A 19982-nucleotide genomic window follows, 5' to 3' on the forward strand; every position below is an offset into this window, starting at 1 on the left:
TCAAACAGGAAGTGATGGTTTGCGTTAAGCTCAACAGCTTGTCTGCATTACTTGCTCAAGATGTTTAGTTTGCTGACCACATCAGTTTACTTGGAGATCTGATTCAAAAAAAAATCTAAGCACAAATGCTGCATAAAAATGTGTATTTCAAAACTTAATGAGTCAGCTATGATATGTGAGTCTGACAGCTAAATCTAAAATAGAAGTTCAAAAACTGAGCCTGTCAGCACTTGTTATAAGCAAGCTGAAAAATTGTGAGTTTATTGTCCTCAATCACTACTTTTTTTCTACCCTGTGAGCAGACGGGTTTCCTGCTCACACACCTTCAGTCAGTGTGGAAAAAACAGCTGAGATGATGATTTGCTTTCATAAACTTCTGTTATGAATTCTGATATTATTTTTCAGTCTCATCTGAAATGAATGGAAACAAGTATATGCTGAATTCTTTTTTGCTTTGCAGATTGTGTTGGCTGCTCCATGAGATGCTGTTGTGTGTATGGATGCTGACTATCTCAGCCCCAGTTAAGATGCCATTCTAAGGTATATATTTTACAAATAAGAGGTATCGTCTGGCTTCACAATAAAGTAAAAGTCAGTTAACAAAGCTTACAAATGTAATGTGTTTTTAATATATCAGCAAATTACATCACCTTTTCATTGACCATATAAAGTGATACATTAAGGATTCAGTCAGAATATAATAAAGAAACATGTAATAAGAAAAGCATAATAGTACTTCTGTTGTTGTTCTCCTAAATCTCAATTTTACGAGCAAACCAGAAAACAACAAAATCACATCAAAACTCAAAGTTGTAAGTTAAAGTTTCAACTGTACAGATATAAGGGGAAATAAGATAACGAAAACTAAAGCAATGAAATTGCTAAAACAAATTGTATTTGCATAGTTGCTGGATTGCCTGTGCTTATTTGAGGCATTGTAAACACAATGGGACTTCCCAAAAAGTTGATTCTGTTCATCTGGATGCAGCATTTGATTGCGCATGCATCAAGACACTATAGGACTTACAAAAACCACAAGTCCAGATGTGCATTACTTAATTTCCATTTTTAAGTTGTTCCCTAAAAATAGGAAAGCCTTTCCAACGTTCCTCCCTGATAGCGACGGACAGACCTTTGCACACTCTAATACCAGAGAACAGGTTCTGACTTGGAATGAAAAAGTTGCATAGTTCACCATTTTCCAAGTAACCTTCAAAGTCCTGCAGGAGCAGCTGGAAACAATCGCTCAGGTCTGAGGCTCTCCAGTTGCTGTCATCAGTTCGCAAGCAACAGGCATGTAAGAGTGTAGTTTTGGCATGATAAGAGCAAAACTTGTCAAATGAAGAGTTCCTTTCCTTCAGCAGATGTAGCAGGTGCTTTAGGAGTTTCAGACAGGACTTTCTGTGTGCAAGGAGAAAGATACAGAGATTTTGGAACCTTGGATAATTAAACGTACACAACATGACATTAGGTAAGAAATCCTTAAAAATATCAAACATTTTCTTCAGCCTGCTTACTTTCTTGAGTTGAGAGATAGGTATATGTGCATAGAAATGGATATAAGTGTCTAGAGATATAGGTGTGTGTATGTGTTTGTGTTTAATATAGAGCTGCAATGATTCATTGAGTAATTGGATAATAAAAAAAAAAATCTTTGCTTCGATGCTTAGCTTAACACACGACTCTGTAGCGCACCCATATTACCATGGAAATACGAGCATGTCAGCTGCATTTGTGACAAAAAGCAAACCTGTAATAGAAACGTATTTAGGAGCAGCGAATGACTACAGAGTCTGCCGACACTAAACCTATGAGGCCCCCAGTATTCAACAAAAACATTGATAACACAAACAGCTGCAATGATGATGACCTGGTAAAGTTTAACATGAATCTCCAGTAAGCCTCCAGAAGTTGTATTAAAACATGCAGAAAAACTGTTAACTTAGCCTGATACCATGTTTAAATTATACAGCTTAACGAAGGCTGACGACAGCCGTACATGAAACCGATACCTGCAGCAAGCAAGGGGGGGACATTTTCAGATTAATTTCAGGGCTTTCACAACATTTATCAGATTGAAGGTGAAATGATATAAAATGTGTTAATGAAATTGCATTAATATTTGAGAATATAAACAAACGCTTTTTCACTAGCCATTAAAAATGTACATGGGCCAATAAAACTCTGGACACTGAAGTATTATTACTATTAAGTAACACCTGCACCATTATAACGTTTGTTTCAGCAGCACAGAAAGTATGCATCAAACTTTGCATCAACTATGGAATGCTGATATTCTCGCTTTTCTTCATTGCAGCCACCACATTCTCCTTTAAAGGCCTACAGATACAAACTCGCTCTTTGCTTGACCTCTCACACTTAAGACACGCAGGCACACAGATGCACAAAAATTCGGAAAACATGAACACACAACAAATCTACCTCATCAAGGAGATAAAACTCGTAGAGTACTTGAAAGTATTTATATATTTTTGCATTTAAGAAAATGTCTTCTTTAAAACATTTAATTTAATGTGGTGCATAAATACAATGAAAGAGTTTCGTTCTTTCTGTTGTTGTTTTTTTAACAGATTTATGCAGTTAAACCTCAAAACATTGCAATTTTTAAAATGGAAACTAATTAGTAGTTCATTTTGAAAGACCTGTTTTCTCTTTTAAATGTCTATTATTGCTCATTAATAAGACAAGTAGTTATCCAATTAATTGGATTAATGGACTCATGTACCAAACACCAACAAACTAAATGGTTGGATGAATATATTTTTTTTGCCATTGTGTTCATTTTCTACCAGAAAGTAATAATTTGGTGATAAGCATGTTGTTGTAACCTGCAGCAGTTTTCTCCACTTTTTTCACAGCAAGTCTTCATTGATCCGTGATTTTTCAGGATGGCCTTCTCAATGTGAGAGAATGAAACTCTCCAAACATCTGTATGTTAGAGATGACAGAAGAGAACAGGGAAATTTTAAGCTTTTTATACCATCATGAAAATGGCACATTTTGACTGTAGTAACATTGGTCAAGTGTTAAAGGGGATTTCTGCTTCAGTGGGAAACCTACACCGTAGCTACATTATTACTGCAAAACCCTCTGAAACCCTATGCCATTACTTTATATATAACCATTTCATAAATCTTGTTGACTACATTTTATTTACCAATGTAAGCAACGGTAATACACATGAAAACGCACAGAAACATTCAAAATGACTTTTTGGCACAACACTGACAACAATGTCAGCCACAAACATTCTAACCAGGATTCAGTTGTCCAATAATACTGTGTCCTTTCTCACTTCTACTGCAGTTAACAATAACTTTATCTATTTCGTTCAGTGGCTCACAATCACATTATGATTAGTTGTTTGGTTTTTTTTGGTTTTTTTATTCACTAATTGAGAGAGGTTAAACTTACCTTTATTAAGGACCCCATCATTTTCCACTGTACCCTTGCCCTCATATTTTGGGACCAGATAATATGGCTCTCGCTTGTAATCCTGCTTAACTTTACGCCCGAGCCAGCACTCTATTTTAAGGCCTTCGGTTGTGAAAGGCGGCCAGCTTGATTTAACCATAAGGCAGAGAACAACATCCAGCGAAATTGGGACTGATTGTATATGTGTGGTCAGGGTCACTGCTGGACAGCCTTTTTTCTTCTTGTCCACCTTCCATTCTGAAAGAACAAATAAAAACCTAACTCCAGACATTCTATGGTAATGGCTGCTGTATATTAATACGTTACAATATAGAAGGCGTAGATAAATAAGCATGTTAAATTAAAGGCCTTGTCAAATTGAATTCTTCCTCAGGCCCTCTTTTACTGTAAAATTGAAATGTCACTAAAACTAGCTTAAACTTTGATACTCACCAGTAAAATTCTTGACACATTTCTTCACTTCTTCCCTGAACTCATTGAGCATCTTGGTAGCAGATAAAATGCCATTTTCTAGAAATTTTTCCAGATTCTTCTGGCCACGTTTTAATTCCACACTGTAAAATGCGCCATCATTTCCAAATGGTTCAAGTTGAACCCGATCAACCAAGATGGGCAGCATGACGTCAAATTCATCAGGATTACAAATCTGTGCAACATACAAGTCATACATCAGATTGGAGTGCATTTCTTACCACAAATCCTGTCCTGAGTTAATTGCGGGAACTCAGAGTGTAAAACCTTACCTTTAGATTTTCATAGTAGCTTCCTGTTTTTAGGGGTTCTTGTACGTCATTGAAGCTTAATGTATTTTGTTTTAAATGATTGATTATATTTTGTATTATCGCATTTATGACTTCTGCTGCGTTTGCTTTGTCAATCATCTTAATTTTCATTTTTTTCAGAGTTTCCTTAAGGATATAATCTGTTGAAGCTTTTTCTTCGGTCATGTCTTTCCTTTTTAAGTCCTGAGATTTTCCTGGTGAAACCTTTGTATCCTGCACAGCAGATTGTACTTCTACTTTTGGCTTGACACCACGGGCTTTTGCTGGTGGTGATTTGGCTTTGCCAGCACATATTTTGGTTTTTGTGGTCTGTTCTGAAGCCTCTCTTGCATTCTTTCGAGTCTGTTGCTCTGCCTTTGGTATCTTCTCAAAATATTGCTCATTTTGCATCTTTGCTGCCGGATGTTGTTCTTTTAATTTTTGCTTGGTGCCACAGGCTTTTGCTTTGACAGTGTCCACAGAATCCTCTGTAGGATCTTTTAGCTGTATCTCAGTCATTTCTGATGGTTTGGCCTTCCTAACACGTGGGTTTGGCTTTACTTCCTCTTCAAGTCCTTGTGATTTTGCCATGTCAGAACAGGTTTTTGTTCTTGCGGCTTTTGGAATTTCCTTTGTCTTCAGTTTCGCCACTGGACATTGTTCTGTTGACTTGGTCCTGGTAGCAGTTCTCCCCGCTCTGCTGTCTTGAGATTTTCTTCTGGTACTGTCAGGAGGCAACTTTTCTTCAGCTTTGTTTGGATTTTTCTGCTCCGCTTTCTTTGGTTTCTGTTTCGTTTTGTTTTCACTCTGCTTCCCTTCTGTTAAATAAGGAAAACTTACTTTAGTGCACTCAGCATCGAGACTGTTTAGCTTGCGCGGTTTCCCTCTCCCAGCCATGACAGTGTAATGATGAATGGAACTTGTCTGGCAAGATTAATCCTTAGTGTGTCCTTTTATTGTATGAGAACACACCCCTTTACTTTGCGACACCCTGCCCTTCTGCTGATTCAGCCTTTGACGTATTCAAACTCACCGGATGTAGACTGTGAGTGAAAACTTTTCTGAAGGTCCTATTCCACATAGTCCTCACTTACACAATACACACAGCATAGCGTAATTGCACAATCAGTCGGTGAGTGCTGGGCTTATTACTTCCTGGATGATTGCTATTGGCCATAGGGTAAGGCTATAGCCTTCTAAGGTGCTGACACAGCACTGTGACTGCAAGTTTATAAACTTGATCTTTGTTTGAAATTTTTATTAGTTTCTCTTTTATTTCTATATCAATAGCTACATCTTGTGGATAGAAATGTGTATTGCAGATATTATGTTTCATATTTTAAGGATCTTAAACTTCGACACAACTGTTGCTCTCACAGCTTTTCACACAAGGGGGAAAAAACTCCTCAAGGCAGCACATTTTGGTTGAAATATGTTTAATGTTACAAAGAGGCTCGTGCCATCTTACAATAAGGTGCTATAGCTTAATGCCAATTTAAACTACAAGTGCAAGTGCAAAATTAGCAAAATGCCAATCAAAGTGCTTTAAGAGTCCACATGTGGACTAGAGTCCTGGGAGGACAATTTTGACCTTTTTTGTTTTAAGTTCTTTTTAAAGCTTAAACAGAACAAATTCTCTACTACTCCACTACACAGAAGGACATAGTTATGACTTCTTGCTCCTAGAGAGCGCCATATAGTTGCAAACAAACACTAAAAGCAGGACAACATATAATATCACGTAAAGGGTTCAGAACCTACACTCCATTGAACTAGAGAGGTGATAGGTTGCAGTATCTCTAATTATTTGATGTCTAAATAGCACAGAATGGTGTTTCCATGACGCGAATCAACAGTGCACACATTTGAAACATGTTGATGTTACACTGTACTTAATGGTAATTTAACCACTGAAATGGAACCAGGAGTAGTGCTGCCTCAATGACTAAAGATCTAAGTGTTTTTCTTTCCTTCGAATGCTTTTGCGATGCATTGTGATGATTAACCAGTCTTTAATTATTAAGTTGAAGTAGCCAATTCTAGGATGAAGTTGGATGACTGATGTCCTGCCTTGGGAGACCTTGGGGTCGGCAGAGTAGCACAACATTCATTTGTTCCTCTGGGCCTTCTGGGCAGACTTGGTGACTTTACCAGTAGTGGAGACCTTTTTCTCCACACCTTTAATCACGCCGACAGCCACAGTCTGACGCATGTCACGCACTGCAAAACGACCTGCAAAGTGAAGAAGAATAAAAGACGTTTGAGTTCATCATAAAATATGGCATGACTTCAAAGTGGAGCCACAATGCCTTTTGATGAGGGAAGCTCTTGAAATTCTTGGAACTACTTGAACTCACCAAGGGGAGGGTACTCAGAGAAGCTCTCGACACACATTGGTTTGCCAGGGATCATATCTACAATTGCAGCATCTCCAGATTTTAGGGATTTAGGGTTGTCCTCCAGCTTCTTGCCAGAGCGGCGATCAATCTTTTCTTTGAGCTCTGCAAACTTGCAAGCAATGTGAGCAGTGTGACAGTCCAGCACGGGAGCATAACCTGCGCTGATCTGGCCTGGGTGGTTGAGGATGATCACCTGCAAAGCAAAGGGACAACATCAGTGCCTTATTAATAAGCGCAAAAAATGCTTTCTTGTTTTGTTTTTTTTTAATTTCTAGTTTTTCTGCTGTCTTATTTGAACACATTCTTGTCTGCCTTGAGGATTGAGAATATAAATAGTTCTGACATTAGATGGAGATGAATTTGTTAAGTCATGTGCTCGTTCTACTATAATTGGATTTTTTACATCCAAATCTTGTATCTACCTGAGCAGTAAAGTTGGCAGCTTCCTGTGGTGGGTCATTCTTGCTGTCACCAGCAACATTGCCACGGCGAATATCCTTGACAGATACGTTCTTGACATTAAAGCCAACGTTGTCACCGGGTAGGGCTTCGCTCAGTGCCTCATGGTGCATTTCTACAGACTTGACCTCGGTAGTCACATTGACAGGGGCAAATGTCACCACCATTCCAGGCTTCAGTAATCCCGTTTCCACACGACCTACGGGGACTGTTCCAATTCCTGCAAAAGAGGTCAGAGTAAAGGATATTAAAATGAAAATCAAAATGTTTCAGTTCTCTACAGAAAAAGGTATCTGGTTTTCCATGTTTTGAAATGTCACAACTATCCTTTATTCCCAAAGTATCTTAAAAGTTTATCCATATGTTATTTGTACACCACTTGCCTCCTATCTTGTAGACATCCTGCAGGGGAAGACGTAGAGGTTTGTCTGTTGGACGGGTGGGGGGCTGGATGGCATCCAGAGCCTCCAGTAGTGTAGTTCCTGATGCATTACCTTCCTTCCTATTTATTTTCCATCCCTTAAACCATGTCATCTAGAGGAAAGAAGGAAAAAATAATAATACACAATTTTATACAGTAATAATTTCAATTCTAAATGAAAATAATAACAGAACATTTTATTGGTTTCTTAACCTCCAGGACATTTTCAGTCACTTTTTAAATGAATGAATGACACATCTTGATCTTATGAATAAGTTAATTTAACTAGCAGAAAGTTGCATTTTATTTTTTTCCCTAGCTCCCACCACTATGATTCATGTTGAAGAAAAATACTTCTTATTTATATCTATAGCCGTTGAAAGGGAAATTATGGAAAAAGTTCGCTTTAGATTCTTTGACAGATCATATTTGAGTTTGTCCAACAGCTGTATTGAGCTACAGCTTTCTATCCACAGCACTAGTCAAACAAATGAATATTCAAATGATGGGCCGCATTCTGGCTTTTGCATAACTATGCTTTGTTTTAGTACTTACATTGGGGCTGGGCTCAAGCATGTTGTCTCCGTTCCAGCCTGAAATGGGTACAAAGGCAACCGTGTCAGGATTGTAGCCAATCTTCTTGATGTAGGTGCTCACTTCCTTCACGATCTCCTCGTAACGTTTCTGGCTGTAGTTTGGCTCCGTAGAGTCCATCTTGTTGATTCCCACAATGAGCTGCTTCACTCCGAGAGTGTAGGCCAGGAGGGCGTGCTCACGAGTCTGTCCATTCTTGGAAATACCTGCTTCGAACTCTCCCACGCCAGCTGCCACAATCAGCACAGCACAGTCTGCCTAAAAATGCAGTGGATGCAGCTTTAGTAGGATTCCTCAGTAAACTTGAAATACTACCACTATTGGATGCTAATACTGTAATGTAATGTACTGTAATAATTTCTATACCAAATTCAACACCTACTATAGTCACTAATGGCAACTGAAATACTTCAATGTAATAGTAAGTGATGCACTCTTGTGTACACAAGCTTGCAAAAGCACCTTAAAACATGCAATACAGAATCTAATACACTTCATAGTGGCCTAGCATCCTCGTGTTACACACCTGAGAGGTCCCGGTGATCATGTTCTTGATGAAGTCCCTGTGACCCGGGGCATCAATGATAGTCACGTAGTATTTGCTAGTTTCAAACTTCCACAGTGAGATGTCGATGGTAATGCCACGCTCCCTTTCAGCTTTCAGCTTGTCCAGCACCCAGGCATACTTGAATGATCCTTTCCCCATCTGGGACACAAGCAACACTAACCTTCAAGACTTTTTTGCAAACAATCTTAATCTCTTCTATGTTATATAAAACTCAAACAGCTCCTATTGTGTTAATTTCTATTTAAGCCGTATGGCTTCTGCCTTAATATGCGAAGAGCAGCTGCCAGCTAAAGAGGTCATCTTCCTCTCCTGTCTCCTTACCTCAGCAGCTTCCTTTTCAAACTTCTCGATGGTTCTCTTGTCAATGCCTCCGCACTTGTAGATAAGGTGGCCTGTGGTGGTGGACTTGCCAGAGTCCACGTGGCCAATCACCACGATGTTGATGTGGAGTTTCTCCTTTCCCATGATGACTGGAGGTGGCAGAAGTCACGAGGCAGTCTGTCTGGTAAAGCCAGGGTTAAGTTACAGTCAGGAAGCAATGTATTCATGCACTAGTTGTTGTGACTGACATATATTGAAATGGGCTTGTTGTGAGTGAATAACATATTCTTTGATGGTGGAAAATAGCCCAGACTTGTTTGTAATTAAACACCATATAGGGTTCAACATTATGCAGGCAGAAATTCAAGGTATTGCATGGCTCTGTGGAAAAATACTGGAGTGGGAATCTGAGCTGGTGCAGGAAGAATTTGTAATTACATTAAAATACTGCTCAAAGGAGGAAAGTGAAAGTAACTTGGGCTCAGATTTGCTAAGAAGAAGGCTCTTGATTGTCAGTAGTGTTTCCTTTAGCATCTCAGAAGACTCAGAGGACTAGGGAGGGTATCAGTGAACTGCACAGAACACACAACACTCCTCCCCCTCCTACTCTCTATCCCTCCATCCATCCACACCCCTGCTCTCCTCTTTCACATCCACATGCTTCTCCTGTTCTCCCCACTCTGATGTGCACCAACACATCCAGGTAGCTCAGATGATATTTCACAGCTCCATCCTCTTTTTCACAGCCACAGACTCAGTACAGCTTCCCTCCCAGCCAGAATCCACCATTTTGTCAGGTCTAGTCTACTAACAGTGTAGCAGCCATTACTCAGACACTGCAGTGCACTGTGCACAGGTTAACGCAAAGGGAAACAGGTACTGTTAAAGACTCTGTGGAGGTGACGGGGTGATGACCCTGAACATTAGGCTTCACACATGCACTGCGAAGTTTTGTTTAACCAAACCCGTGTGACATATTTAGTCTGAATGCACTCTGCAGCAGGCTGAACGTCAAGTAGCTTAATCCAACTGTAATATGTATCCCCACATGATCTTGCTCAGGTGAACTTAGTGCAAGGACAGTCATTTACATGCGCGCGTTTAACTCATCCTTCACAGATAACGTCACAGCAGCTGCCGCAGTGCGCTGTCACTTCTAAAAGATGGTTAAAAAAACAATAAACCTATAGTACGCAGAGCTTCAGAAAAATCTAAAGTATTGCAGTAAATCTAATGTCTGAAGGAATTAACGGAAATGTCAACCCTCCGCCATGTTCTGTTATCTGCCCGCTTACTGAAGCCTGGATGCGCATTAACTACCAGCCGCCTGTCCTCTTCTCTGCATCACAGTATCCCCAACACACAGAACCGCTAAAAATAAAAACAGGCCCAGATAATTTACTACTGGCATCAAAAAATAAATCGATAAAATAAAATAAGTCCACTTCATGCATTATATCGTGTACTGCGTCGTACCTGAGAGCTGGCCGGTGTCAGGTTGGCTGCAGGCGCGGATAGGCTGAGGAGAGACGCTGATCCGGTTATAGCTCGCAGGACAGGCGGGGGTGTTGCGTAATTGCGCGCACCCGCCGTTGCACAGCATCACAACGACGAGTTACCGTAAACGAGTTTATTATAGGGCACAAATATCAGCATCCATTGTCGGACACACCGGCGAGTTAATATGCTAATATGTCTGCAGAAAGCTTCAATGATCGGTAATTCCCGGCGCATAACTTAATCGTGGCTTTTCAAGGGAAGGAAAATGGGCATTTAAAATTCAAGACTTTGCATTCATTAATAATTGGCATAGTATACATAAACGAGACAGTTGTCGTTATTGTTGCTTTGCTATCATTAATTGACTTTGAGATATCAGGAATGAATGACAGCTCTGCTCTTAAAGGTTTGCAGTAAGCAGCAGGTGAAGGGCTCACCTTTCCAGACGCTCTCTAGTTGGATTAAAAGTAGCCTTATGTGCTTAACGTCTCTGCCAATTACGTTAAAGTACAGTGGCATTAAAAAATAGCAGTTAAACATAGAGGCGTTAAATGATATTTCCATGTTTTTACTTCCAGGCAAAACTGATCATGAATAATAGTGCCTAAACGTATATTTAGTTAAGCAGTAGCCCCTTTTAAGGACAATTGTGTGACTATAGAGAATTGACTTAATGGGTGCAGGAAATGGGGGTTAAACCCACACCAAACAGTTAACCTGAGCACTGACCGGACTAATTTTTTGCCATTTATTTTCCTATGTTTTTTCTCATGAGTATAACTGGCATTTTCCCTGCTCTAAACCCTCACAAATGTAGTTGATGTGCGTCTGTAATGGTGTTAATGCCTACTAGTCTTTAGAATAAAACAACTCAAGGCTGAAAACTCAAAGTTTTTTGAGTCTTTTAGGAAATTGGATTGTGGTAGGTGGCAGAGGATGCTACCAGCGACGAGGATTAGAAATGAGTATAATAAGAGGGACAGCTCAGGCTGAGCGTTTTGGAAATGACGTAAAAGGCAACAATAAAAAGAAGAGGATAGAAGAGGTTTGTGGGTGCAGTGAAGGAAGACATGCAGAGGGTTGGTGTGTGACAGGAGGATGCCAGGTTGAGATGGAGGCAGATGATGGGAGAGAAAGCAGATTAAGTCGCGTAGGGCTCGTTTTTAGGCAAGTTTGAGCTACTTAAAGTTATTAAGTACGCAAAACCACATTATTCTTAATGTGAAAGGTGTTCTAGGAGATAAAGAAATAATACCCCAACACAAGATCTGATTTGCAAATAAAGTCTTTATACGACAGCGATTTAAAACATTTCTCTCAAATGTTTTGAAAGAGGAATTTTACAATGATTTTTACTCAGTACAATTTAGTCCCTTTATTCTCTGTGCAAACAAAGCACAGTAACAACTGAAATAAATGAAGTCAGTAACAAAAAGAACTCAAAAGAATGAGCCTGCATTGCTGATCCCTTTTAAACTTAAGCAGTAAGGCACATCATAAATATTCAGAAATTTCAAAGACAAAATGTTAACCTTACAGCTTAGCTTGGATTTACCTCTTTACTGTGATTATGTATGAAAGAAAATTGTACATAATGTATAATATATGTGTGCAAATGTGATGAAAAAAATAAATCGGTCGTTGACACTGAAAGAAGGCGATCACCACACTGACACTTAAAACTTGAGGAAACATGCCTCCATGTGATAAGATTAATCAAAATATAAAAGTAAACAAACATCTCTTTAAATCCTTGTAAGATTTAAGATACCTGAGAATTCGGAGAATAATTCAAAGCCATGTCCCTTTATTAATAAGGTACCAAAAGCATGGTATCTTAGTGTTAAGACTGGAAAGATCATAACCCGTGTGACGTTAAATCCTGCTATCTCAAATAAGAGTTGGCTTGTGAACCTGAAAACTCAAGACACTGCACATTTCTCTAAGAAAAAAGGATAAAATGCTTGGAGACTTTTTAAGGCATCATCCTAAACAAAAAGTGTACACTGTATAGTCATAATGCTGAATTTAAAAAGTTTGGGATTTTTTAAATTCACTAAAAAGCCTACTGGCACTTCATTATGGGCTACAAAGTAACAGATTTTAAAAAAAAAAATTCTTTTGGTGGGCATCGGTGTGTACTGGATGTAAAACTTAAGGATTTACCTAGGCATTTAAAACTGTCCCTTCTGTAAAAAGGAACCACTCGGTGTAGCAGGTTGAATCCACAAAACCACCTACAGTGGAATGATTTTCTTCCATAGCTTATTTATAATGAGTTAATATCTGTAAATATCAAAGTTGATGTACATTAGCAGACCTTTATAGTTAGTTATGCAGCCTGTAGCTTCATAACTAACTGGCTACATCTCATTGCGCCCCCTCCACATACCAGCAAGCCTGTTTGGCTTCATAATGAAAGCTTCCTCTGATACTTCTTGGGAATGCATATGTTGATTTCTTCCTCTGAGAAATAATATATTTGAGTAGGTACAGCTACAACATTTTTTTTTTTTTTTTAAATCACCGACATTGGGCTCATCTGTCTCAAGACCATGTACCCACAGCCACATTAAGGAACATCTTTCCAAGGTATCATGGCATTTACACACTTATTTGACCATGATGAATACAGCTAGAACACATCTCTCCCTTAAATTACCCACCGAATGAGCCCATGTTTGAAACTTGCCCACTGGGCAAATCTGAAAATTTAACCCGAAAGGGTCTCTTGCCTCAGTCTGCATGATAGAAGGATGTGTGGACAGCCCAGGACTGCACTGTTCCTTTACCAAACACAGCGTAGAATATTGCCCCAAACAGGTCGATGGCAGCAGCAATGTAGAAAACAATCTGCCATTCTTCAATGGTGTTCTAGAGGACCATTAGCACAGTTAGTGTTAACATACAGAAAAGTTCTTATTTGATTAAATATCACTACTAAGCTGTTTTATTGTCATGTGCGTGGTGTAAAATGATTACATACGATTACAAATTTAATATAATTTGGATTAACTGACTGAACATAGCATGCAGGTATGTAGTATGCTCTTCTCCAGTCTATTTGGAGATAAGAAAGGCAAATGTAACACTTAGTTACCTTTCTAGGACTATTGGTGCCCCCTGGTGGCCAAACCTTAAACACCTTAATCCTGTACTGACTAAACCAATTACAGAGGAAATGGAGCATTATGCTAAAGTAAGGATACCATCTGTCAGGACACCCAGAGTGTCCTCATTTTGTATGAAGCAGCAGCACACTACATATTAAAATCCAATAAAGTTTACTGCTACCATTCATTACCTCTTTACTCGCAGCTATAAAGATACTGTGTACTCTATGCATATGTTTAATCTAGACTCCAGTCTTTACTTTGAAACAAAAAAAAAGGACTGGCTAGTTACATCATTGCTGAACATGTTTCTTACCTGCTGAGTCAGAGCTCTTGCTATGACTGGTCCCACCATGCCAGGAATGGTGGCAAAGGTGTTGGTGATTCCTAGGAGAATACCGGCATATCTAAAGAGACAAATAAAAACATTAAGTCCTGAGTAATAAACCCGATAAAAGCACTATGTAGTACATAATGTTGCTACACTGATAATGAAATGTAATTATATTTATAAAAAGAAATATCCTCCATTATCTCATGGTCTATGTTGATGCCTAAAATTATTATCCTGATAACAAAAGGCCAGAGGGAAACTTCAATATGTCAAAGATATCTGAACCTGAAGATACACTGAATTACACAAATATTTACACATTTATAACCATCATCTCTCATCTTCACAATTAAAATGATTCAAAATTAAAATGACTTAAGTATTATTATTATCATCATCATCATCATCATCATCATCATCATCAGTAGTAGTACTAGTAGTATCCAACAGTTTTCTGAGGTGTTATTCTTACGAAGGAGCAATGTCGAGGTGGTTGATGTTGAAGCCAGATGCTGACACTCCTCCGAGAGAAGAGGAGATGGTGAGGAAGGTCACAGCCAAGGTGTAGTCACAGCCTGTATAACCTGCTGCCACCAGGAACACTGCTGGCCCAATCATCCCTACAGAAACAACACAACTGTGAAGTAGCAATACTGGTAATATTTTTGATGCCAAGAGCCTGCAGTCAGTTAAAAGTCGAGGATTCAGCAGTGACTGTCATGAATTACCAATGAGGGTGAAGGACTTCCTGACAATGATAGTGCGGTATTTGCGGGTCTCTCGCAGATAGTCGGCAATTTGGCCGCTCAGCACAGCGACCACAGCACATCCCAGGTAAGGCAGAGCCGACAGAAAACCATTCTGTTGGGAACAGACAATTACAATCATTTCATTACTGGGAGACATTATTTTTTACTTTTTCATGTACTCTCAGAAGAGAACGATTAACCAAGGATGCTGAATGCTTTAGTATTGCAGTTAGTCATTTCTACTTTACTGGTTCATCTCCCTGGAGCTCTAAACAAACTAACCTTTTGTCCCTAGTTTAAAGGGGATCTATTGTGCTTTTCTATATTTTCTGTTAAATATTTACTATTGCAGTTTTGGCTTTTCCTATGAAACATGGCTAAAGTGTCAAATATAGAGGTTAGTGTATGCATTTACAATCCCTGTGATCAAAAGGCTCCATAAGAGCTTCATATAAATAATACACATACATTTTTTTAAGGGGACTCATACTCTAGAGTTCCAGAATTTTAAAAAATCAAATAAAAATCAACTTAAAATGAGGGCGTCCTCTTTAAAGTCACTCTGGTATTGATTTAAACTAATGTGGTTTCTCACCTGCTGTATGCTAAATCCCAGGATGTCACTCATGTAGGTTGGCAGCAGAGTGAGGAGGGTGTAGAAGGTCCAGTTGTAAGAGAAGTGAGCCACAACAATGGCAAACAGTGGCATCGAAGTCACTATGGATCGCCAGGGGATGTTGCTCGCCGAGGTGGACAGCTGGACCAAAGCGAATGTAGAAGTAGGACGAAGAAATAACAGAAGAAGTTCATTAGAATTTCTTCGAAAACACATCTGAAACAACAACCTTGATGTTCACCGAAGACTAAACAAAAGATGAATCTGCGCAAAAATGTCACTGCTGTCCTGATGAAGCTTTAAAGCCATACTAGGGCTCCCAGCCGCTACATGCTCACCATCGCAGTGCCAGTAATGCAGATTCATGACAGGTATTTTGACAAAGAGATAAGAAAGTAAAATGCTGAAATACACCGATATTATGTAACATTAGAATCACATAACTGTACTGGACCGGAAATGCCTGCAAGTGCGCTGCAGCAAGCACTAAAAGCAATGCAGTAAGTGTATATTAAAGCTGTTCTTTAATGTAAGAGAATTTGCTTCTTTTTTTAAAATTTACAACCTGTTATCATGTTATTACTGTTACCTCATTCTTGAGCGAGGAGGTGATATAGAGTCTCTCCTGCTCTGATATTCGTGGATGGGTATTCGGGCTGTCAAAGACGAAAAAAGCCCACAGGACGAACCACACCAGCCCGACAGCACCTGAGCAAACCACAAAGCAACACTGGTGACCTACGTTCATCCAGCATAAATCCTCCATCATATGAGTGCCTTTATCCAGTAAGCAAATATGTGGAATGTGGTTTGGTTGTCTGTTCCTGAAACTGAACTGAGGTCTGAGTATCTCATTATCTCTGTCTTGCCTTAAGGGACTTTTATATCTGACATATGTTTGGTAGAAGTAAAAGCTTCAATTTAAAAAAAGTCAGACCTCTGCATTGTTTCCATTTATGCATACATTTTCTTCTTCCCATTTTCTAAATTGTTTCCACTGTCAAAGAGGAACAGATGCTAGAGACAGCTGCTAAACAGCACTGCGAAGTAGTGCTGACTAATCAACAAACAAGTCATTTGAGTTCAGACTGATACGTAAGAACCTCTTTAAGCATAACTGACAGTATGTGTTAGGCATTATAGCATGTTTACATAAGACAAGATTTTTAAAAATTACCTGCAATGTAAATTCAACAGAGTTTTTAGCAAATTAATCACTGACGAATTCACAATACCAACCATTATCAAAGAATGTTGTTATTATTTAGAACAGCAAACTGACAAATCTGTTAAAAATAACTCACATAAACAAAATATGAAATCAGGTTGAGGTAAAATTTGTACAAAACACCTCTTAGAGCAACTACCGCACAAAGTAACTGTGAGACTAAGAATGATTTTTTTTTTCCTGTAAAACAAATCTTCCTAAACTCGACTGTCAATAGTAAAATTTACATGTATTACCAAATATATAGAAGACATAGGTCCAGTCCAGGTAAAAGATGATTTCACCAGATACAGGGAGACTTATTACTGTCCCCAGCTGTGCTCCTGGGAAGAGAAAAGAAGTAGGTTTGTGTAACTACTGAAGAAAGAACAAACAGAAAGTGACAGGTGGACACTAATAGTTAAAGGACAGATGCTGGTCTGCAAGAAAAGCCTAAGCCCAGCAGCTTAAATATTCATGATAAAGGTTAGTGTGGCCAAGTGTCCATATTTTACTTAATGTAATATTTTTCAAGTGCTCAACTGTAGACTGAAGTTAAAAAAAAAAAATGCATAAAATAGGCTAAAAGTGCAATTTGTCTTTATGTTGACAGTGTAGCTCTTGCCGCCGTCTTACCAATGTAGGAAATGGTGAGAAGTCGGCTCCTCTCCAGCGGTGGGGCCCAGGCTGCCCACATGGTGTACATTGCTGGGAATGTAACACCCTGAGGACAAACACAACAGGAACATTAAGAGAAGTGCACGGATGACACTTAAGCATAGCCAAATATTAGCTTAACTATTCCTGGAAACCATTTCAGGACTGTCACATGAATTTTATTGCCATTTGCAAATCTTATGGCTGCAGGACAGATAGTGATTATGGTTCATAAAACAGGTCTGCACAAATGAATTCAGCTCCGTTTTCAACGTCTTCATTCTGATCCCCTACCTCGCCAATCCCCTCCAGCACTCTGACAGCAATGAGGTAGCCTGCACCCAGGTCAGCAGCCACAGGGGTAAGCAGTGTAAAAATTACAGTCCCCAGGATCCCAAAGCCCATCAGCCATTTTGGTCCAAAGCGGCCAGCGAGGTAGCCCCCAGGGACTTGTGTCAGGATGTACCCGTAGAAAAAAGAGCCCAGGATCCATCCCTGTGTTTCTGAGTCCCAGTTGTAAACACTGGCCTGTGAGGGGATAGATTAGAAACTTTAGGACTTCAGGGCTTAAGGTATTGATATCATGTCAGTCAAGACTTACAAAGTACTGAGTCTTGGATGCCAACTACGTTTCCCCGTTCACATAATTCTGCCTAATGTATGTTTTTTTTTCCTACAGACACACATGATAAAAATTAGGAGCCTGCAAATAATAGTAACTCCTTAAACTTTAAAATCTTATCAGTACCATCAGTAACATGTTACCTTTACATGTACATGAAATTATACACCAACAGTAAGACCGTTTGTGAACGGACTTACTGACTTTCACTGAGAATCCAACAGGTTTATATACCTGGTTTGCATTTAAATCTAACTTCAGGACCTAGAAAGATTTTAGGTGGCAAACATACTCCCAAGCTACATTGTTACTTTATTAAAATTGACTAAACCTATGGACGAAACACTTTAAAGTGGGATTAAAGTCAAATTCCTGCTCACCGTGTGATTGTGTTTGCGAACTGCAGGGTCGGCACGGCCAGGGCACACTGTGCCGCTGTGGTTGTGGGTTGATTGGTGGGTGTTGTTGAGCATGTCCACCATCGCCACACTGAGGTTTACCCTCAAGGAATAGACTACAAAGAAGCCATAAGAGGAAAGCAATGCCAGGGTGTAGCGTGATGAACCGCATGCTGGAGCTGAGGGACAGAAACGACAGCAGTGTGAATCATCTGTTTGCACGTATGGTCTGTGTATTAATACAACAATATCACAACATCTGTGTAACAAAAGGAGCACAACATAATCCTAATAAGTCAAATCTCAAAAACCTTTCATATTTTTATGCTGTGCTTTTGTATTATTATAATTGAATTGGAATATCCTTTAAGTAATGATTCTAATGAGTTTATTTTAAATAAATAATATCAATTTCTAGCATCAGCATGTTGATAATGCATCATCATACATTTCTGCATTGGTATCCTGTCTCAGCCCCATCTGTAAGTCAGCTCTAATAATACCATCAAATCTCAAAATTCTAAGTCTTATTTTCATAACTAAGCAACTCTGGATTCGTTCCCCAACGATGCTTTGGCAGAAAGAATGTAGCAACCGGGGATTAAACCATCAACCTTAAAATGAGTAAATGACAAGCCAAACCTAACAACAACATTAAAGCTCTCCAACTTGTAGCACAACCTTATTTTCATAACTACACTTCACCATTTAATCAGTCTATTTAGTTTGCATACAGTACAACTACCTGCTGATATGACTGATAGTACACACCACTGTCACTGTTAAAATGGGTCTCCTTTATCTAGCCGATTACCCAGTTAACTTATCCAAAATGATACAGAGCTTATGTCAGTAAATCCTGTTTACATTTGGTAAACCTAAACTTGCCCTGTCAGTTCTGTCATGACTGTGAGTTCACTGCATGCACAGTTTCTCAGAGCTAAACCACTGCATTAAATTAAAACCTGTTTTTCCTTCGAGCTGACTGTGGGTGTGCAGGTATGGCATGACTCAAATATCATAGAGACACGTCTCATGATACGATTCCAGGGCAGACGTCCCTAACCTCGTGACCGATGCTCATTAAAAGATAAAGTGCATTTACACACAGGTGTGGATGACCAACTTAAAGGTCTTAGATGGCATAACACCATGAACGCCCAAAAATGCACACTCAGCTGGTTAATTCAGTAAATCAACCCTTCTATAATGACAGCTGTATTAGTGACGACTCTAAATTTAAGGTTTACACTGCAGTCAGACATACCAGCCACTTTAGCGATAAAATTGTGCTGTTCAGGTTGTTAGTATGTGTCTTTACGTTGGAAAACATCAACCTAAGAAGGTTACCGCTTTCTTGCCTCTTCCCAGTTAAACAGCGCGGCTTCTTACAAACATATGCTGCACAAAACGACCGAAGCGCCAGCACCGTTAGCTGAATGCTTTGGTTTTTTCTTTCACCTTTCTGGACTTCTTCTTCGCGTCCCCGGCGAATCAGCGGAGTCCTCGTCTCGTCGACCTCCACGTCCGACCCGTACCGCTCCATTTTTTTTAATATCAGCTTTTAATTGAATTGCTTTACCGCATCACAAACAAACAGCTACTGAAAGCTAACTTCCCTGGAGCCTGTCAGCTGAGCTCGACTCGGCAACTACCCGTCACGTGACGTTAATCACCGGACCGGAAGAGATCGTTTTATTCAAGTGAAGGTGCTGAGGAGGTGCTGTAAAAAACTTTCACCCAGTCACTGAGCGACATGCAATCTGTAGCAGAGACAGGGGCGTAAAGTGCTTGAATTAATTCGTTT

The 19982-nt window shown here is 39.4% G+C and overlaps 3 protein-coding genes across 5 annotated transcripts; all 3 read right to left on the reverse strand.

The window, feature by feature from the left end:
• Positions 1–804: 804 nt before the first annotated feature.
• Positions 805–4741, reverse strand: cgasa (cyclic GMP-AMP synthase a). Its single transcript, XM_063491825.1, has 5 exons — positions 4200–4741; positions 3889–4102; positions 3436–3693; positions 2850–2949; positions 805–1401 (listed from the first exon to the last, which is right to left on the reverse strand). The coding sequence occupies exons 1-5, from the start codon at positions 4734–4736 to the stop codon at positions 1056–1058; spliced, it is 1455 nt and encodes a 484-aa protein (XP_063347895.1). The 5' UTR covers positions 4737–4741; the 3' UTR covers positions 805–1055.
• Positions 4742–5636: 895 nt separating this feature from the next.
• Positions 5637–10579, reverse strand: eef1a1a (eukaryotic translation elongation factor 1 alpha 1a). 3 transcript variants are annotated; one of them, XM_063492182.1, is made up of 8 exons: positions 10456–10579; positions 8980–9160; positions 8617–8796; positions 8052–8348; positions 7459–7609; positions 7039–7295; positions 6575–6809; positions 5637–6449 (listed from the first exon to the last, which is right to left on the reverse strand). In XM_063492182.1, exons 2-8 carry the CDS (start codon positions 9121–9123, stop codon positions 6325–6327), a joined length of 1389 nt encoding a protein of 462 aa, XP_063348252.1. In that variant the 5' UTR covers positions 9124–9160; positions 10456–10579; the 3' UTR covers positions 5637–6324. The 3 variants fall into 3 exon arrangements, with proteins under 3 accessions (XP_063348252.1, XP_063348253.1, XP_063348254.1); XM_063492183.1 differs by having other exon boundaries at positions 8980–9156; positions 10456–10574; XM_063492184.1 differs by lacking the exon at positions 10456–10579 and adding an exon at positions 10275–10399.
• Positions 10580–11781: 1202 nt separating this feature from the next.
• slc17a5 (solute carrier family 17 member 5) lies at positions 11782–19818 on the reverse strand. Its single transcript, XM_063491407.1, has 11 exons — positions 19637–19818; positions 18158–18354; positions 17450–17683; positions 17135–17222; positions 16756–16842; positions 15881–15999; positions 15271–15432; positions 14655–14787; positions 14399–14546; positions 13909–13999; positions 11782–13353 (listed from the first exon to the last, which is right to left on the reverse strand). The coding sequence occupies exons 1-11, from the start codon at positions 19719–19721 to the stop codon at positions 13216–13218; spliced, it is 1482 nt and encodes a 493-aa protein (XP_063347477.1). The 5' UTR covers positions 19722–19818; the 3' UTR covers positions 11782–13215.
• Positions 19819–19982: the final 164 nt, after the last annotated feature.

This window comes from Pelmatolapia mariae, linkage group LG13 (assembly GCF_036321145.2).
Source record: "Pelmatolapia mariae isolate MD_Pm_ZW linkage group LG13, Pm_UMD_F_2, whole genome shotgun sequence".
NCBI classification, from domain to species: domain Eukaryota; kingdom Metazoa; phylum Chordata; class Actinopteri; order Cichliformes; family Cichlidae; genus Pelmatolapia; species Pelmatolapia mariae.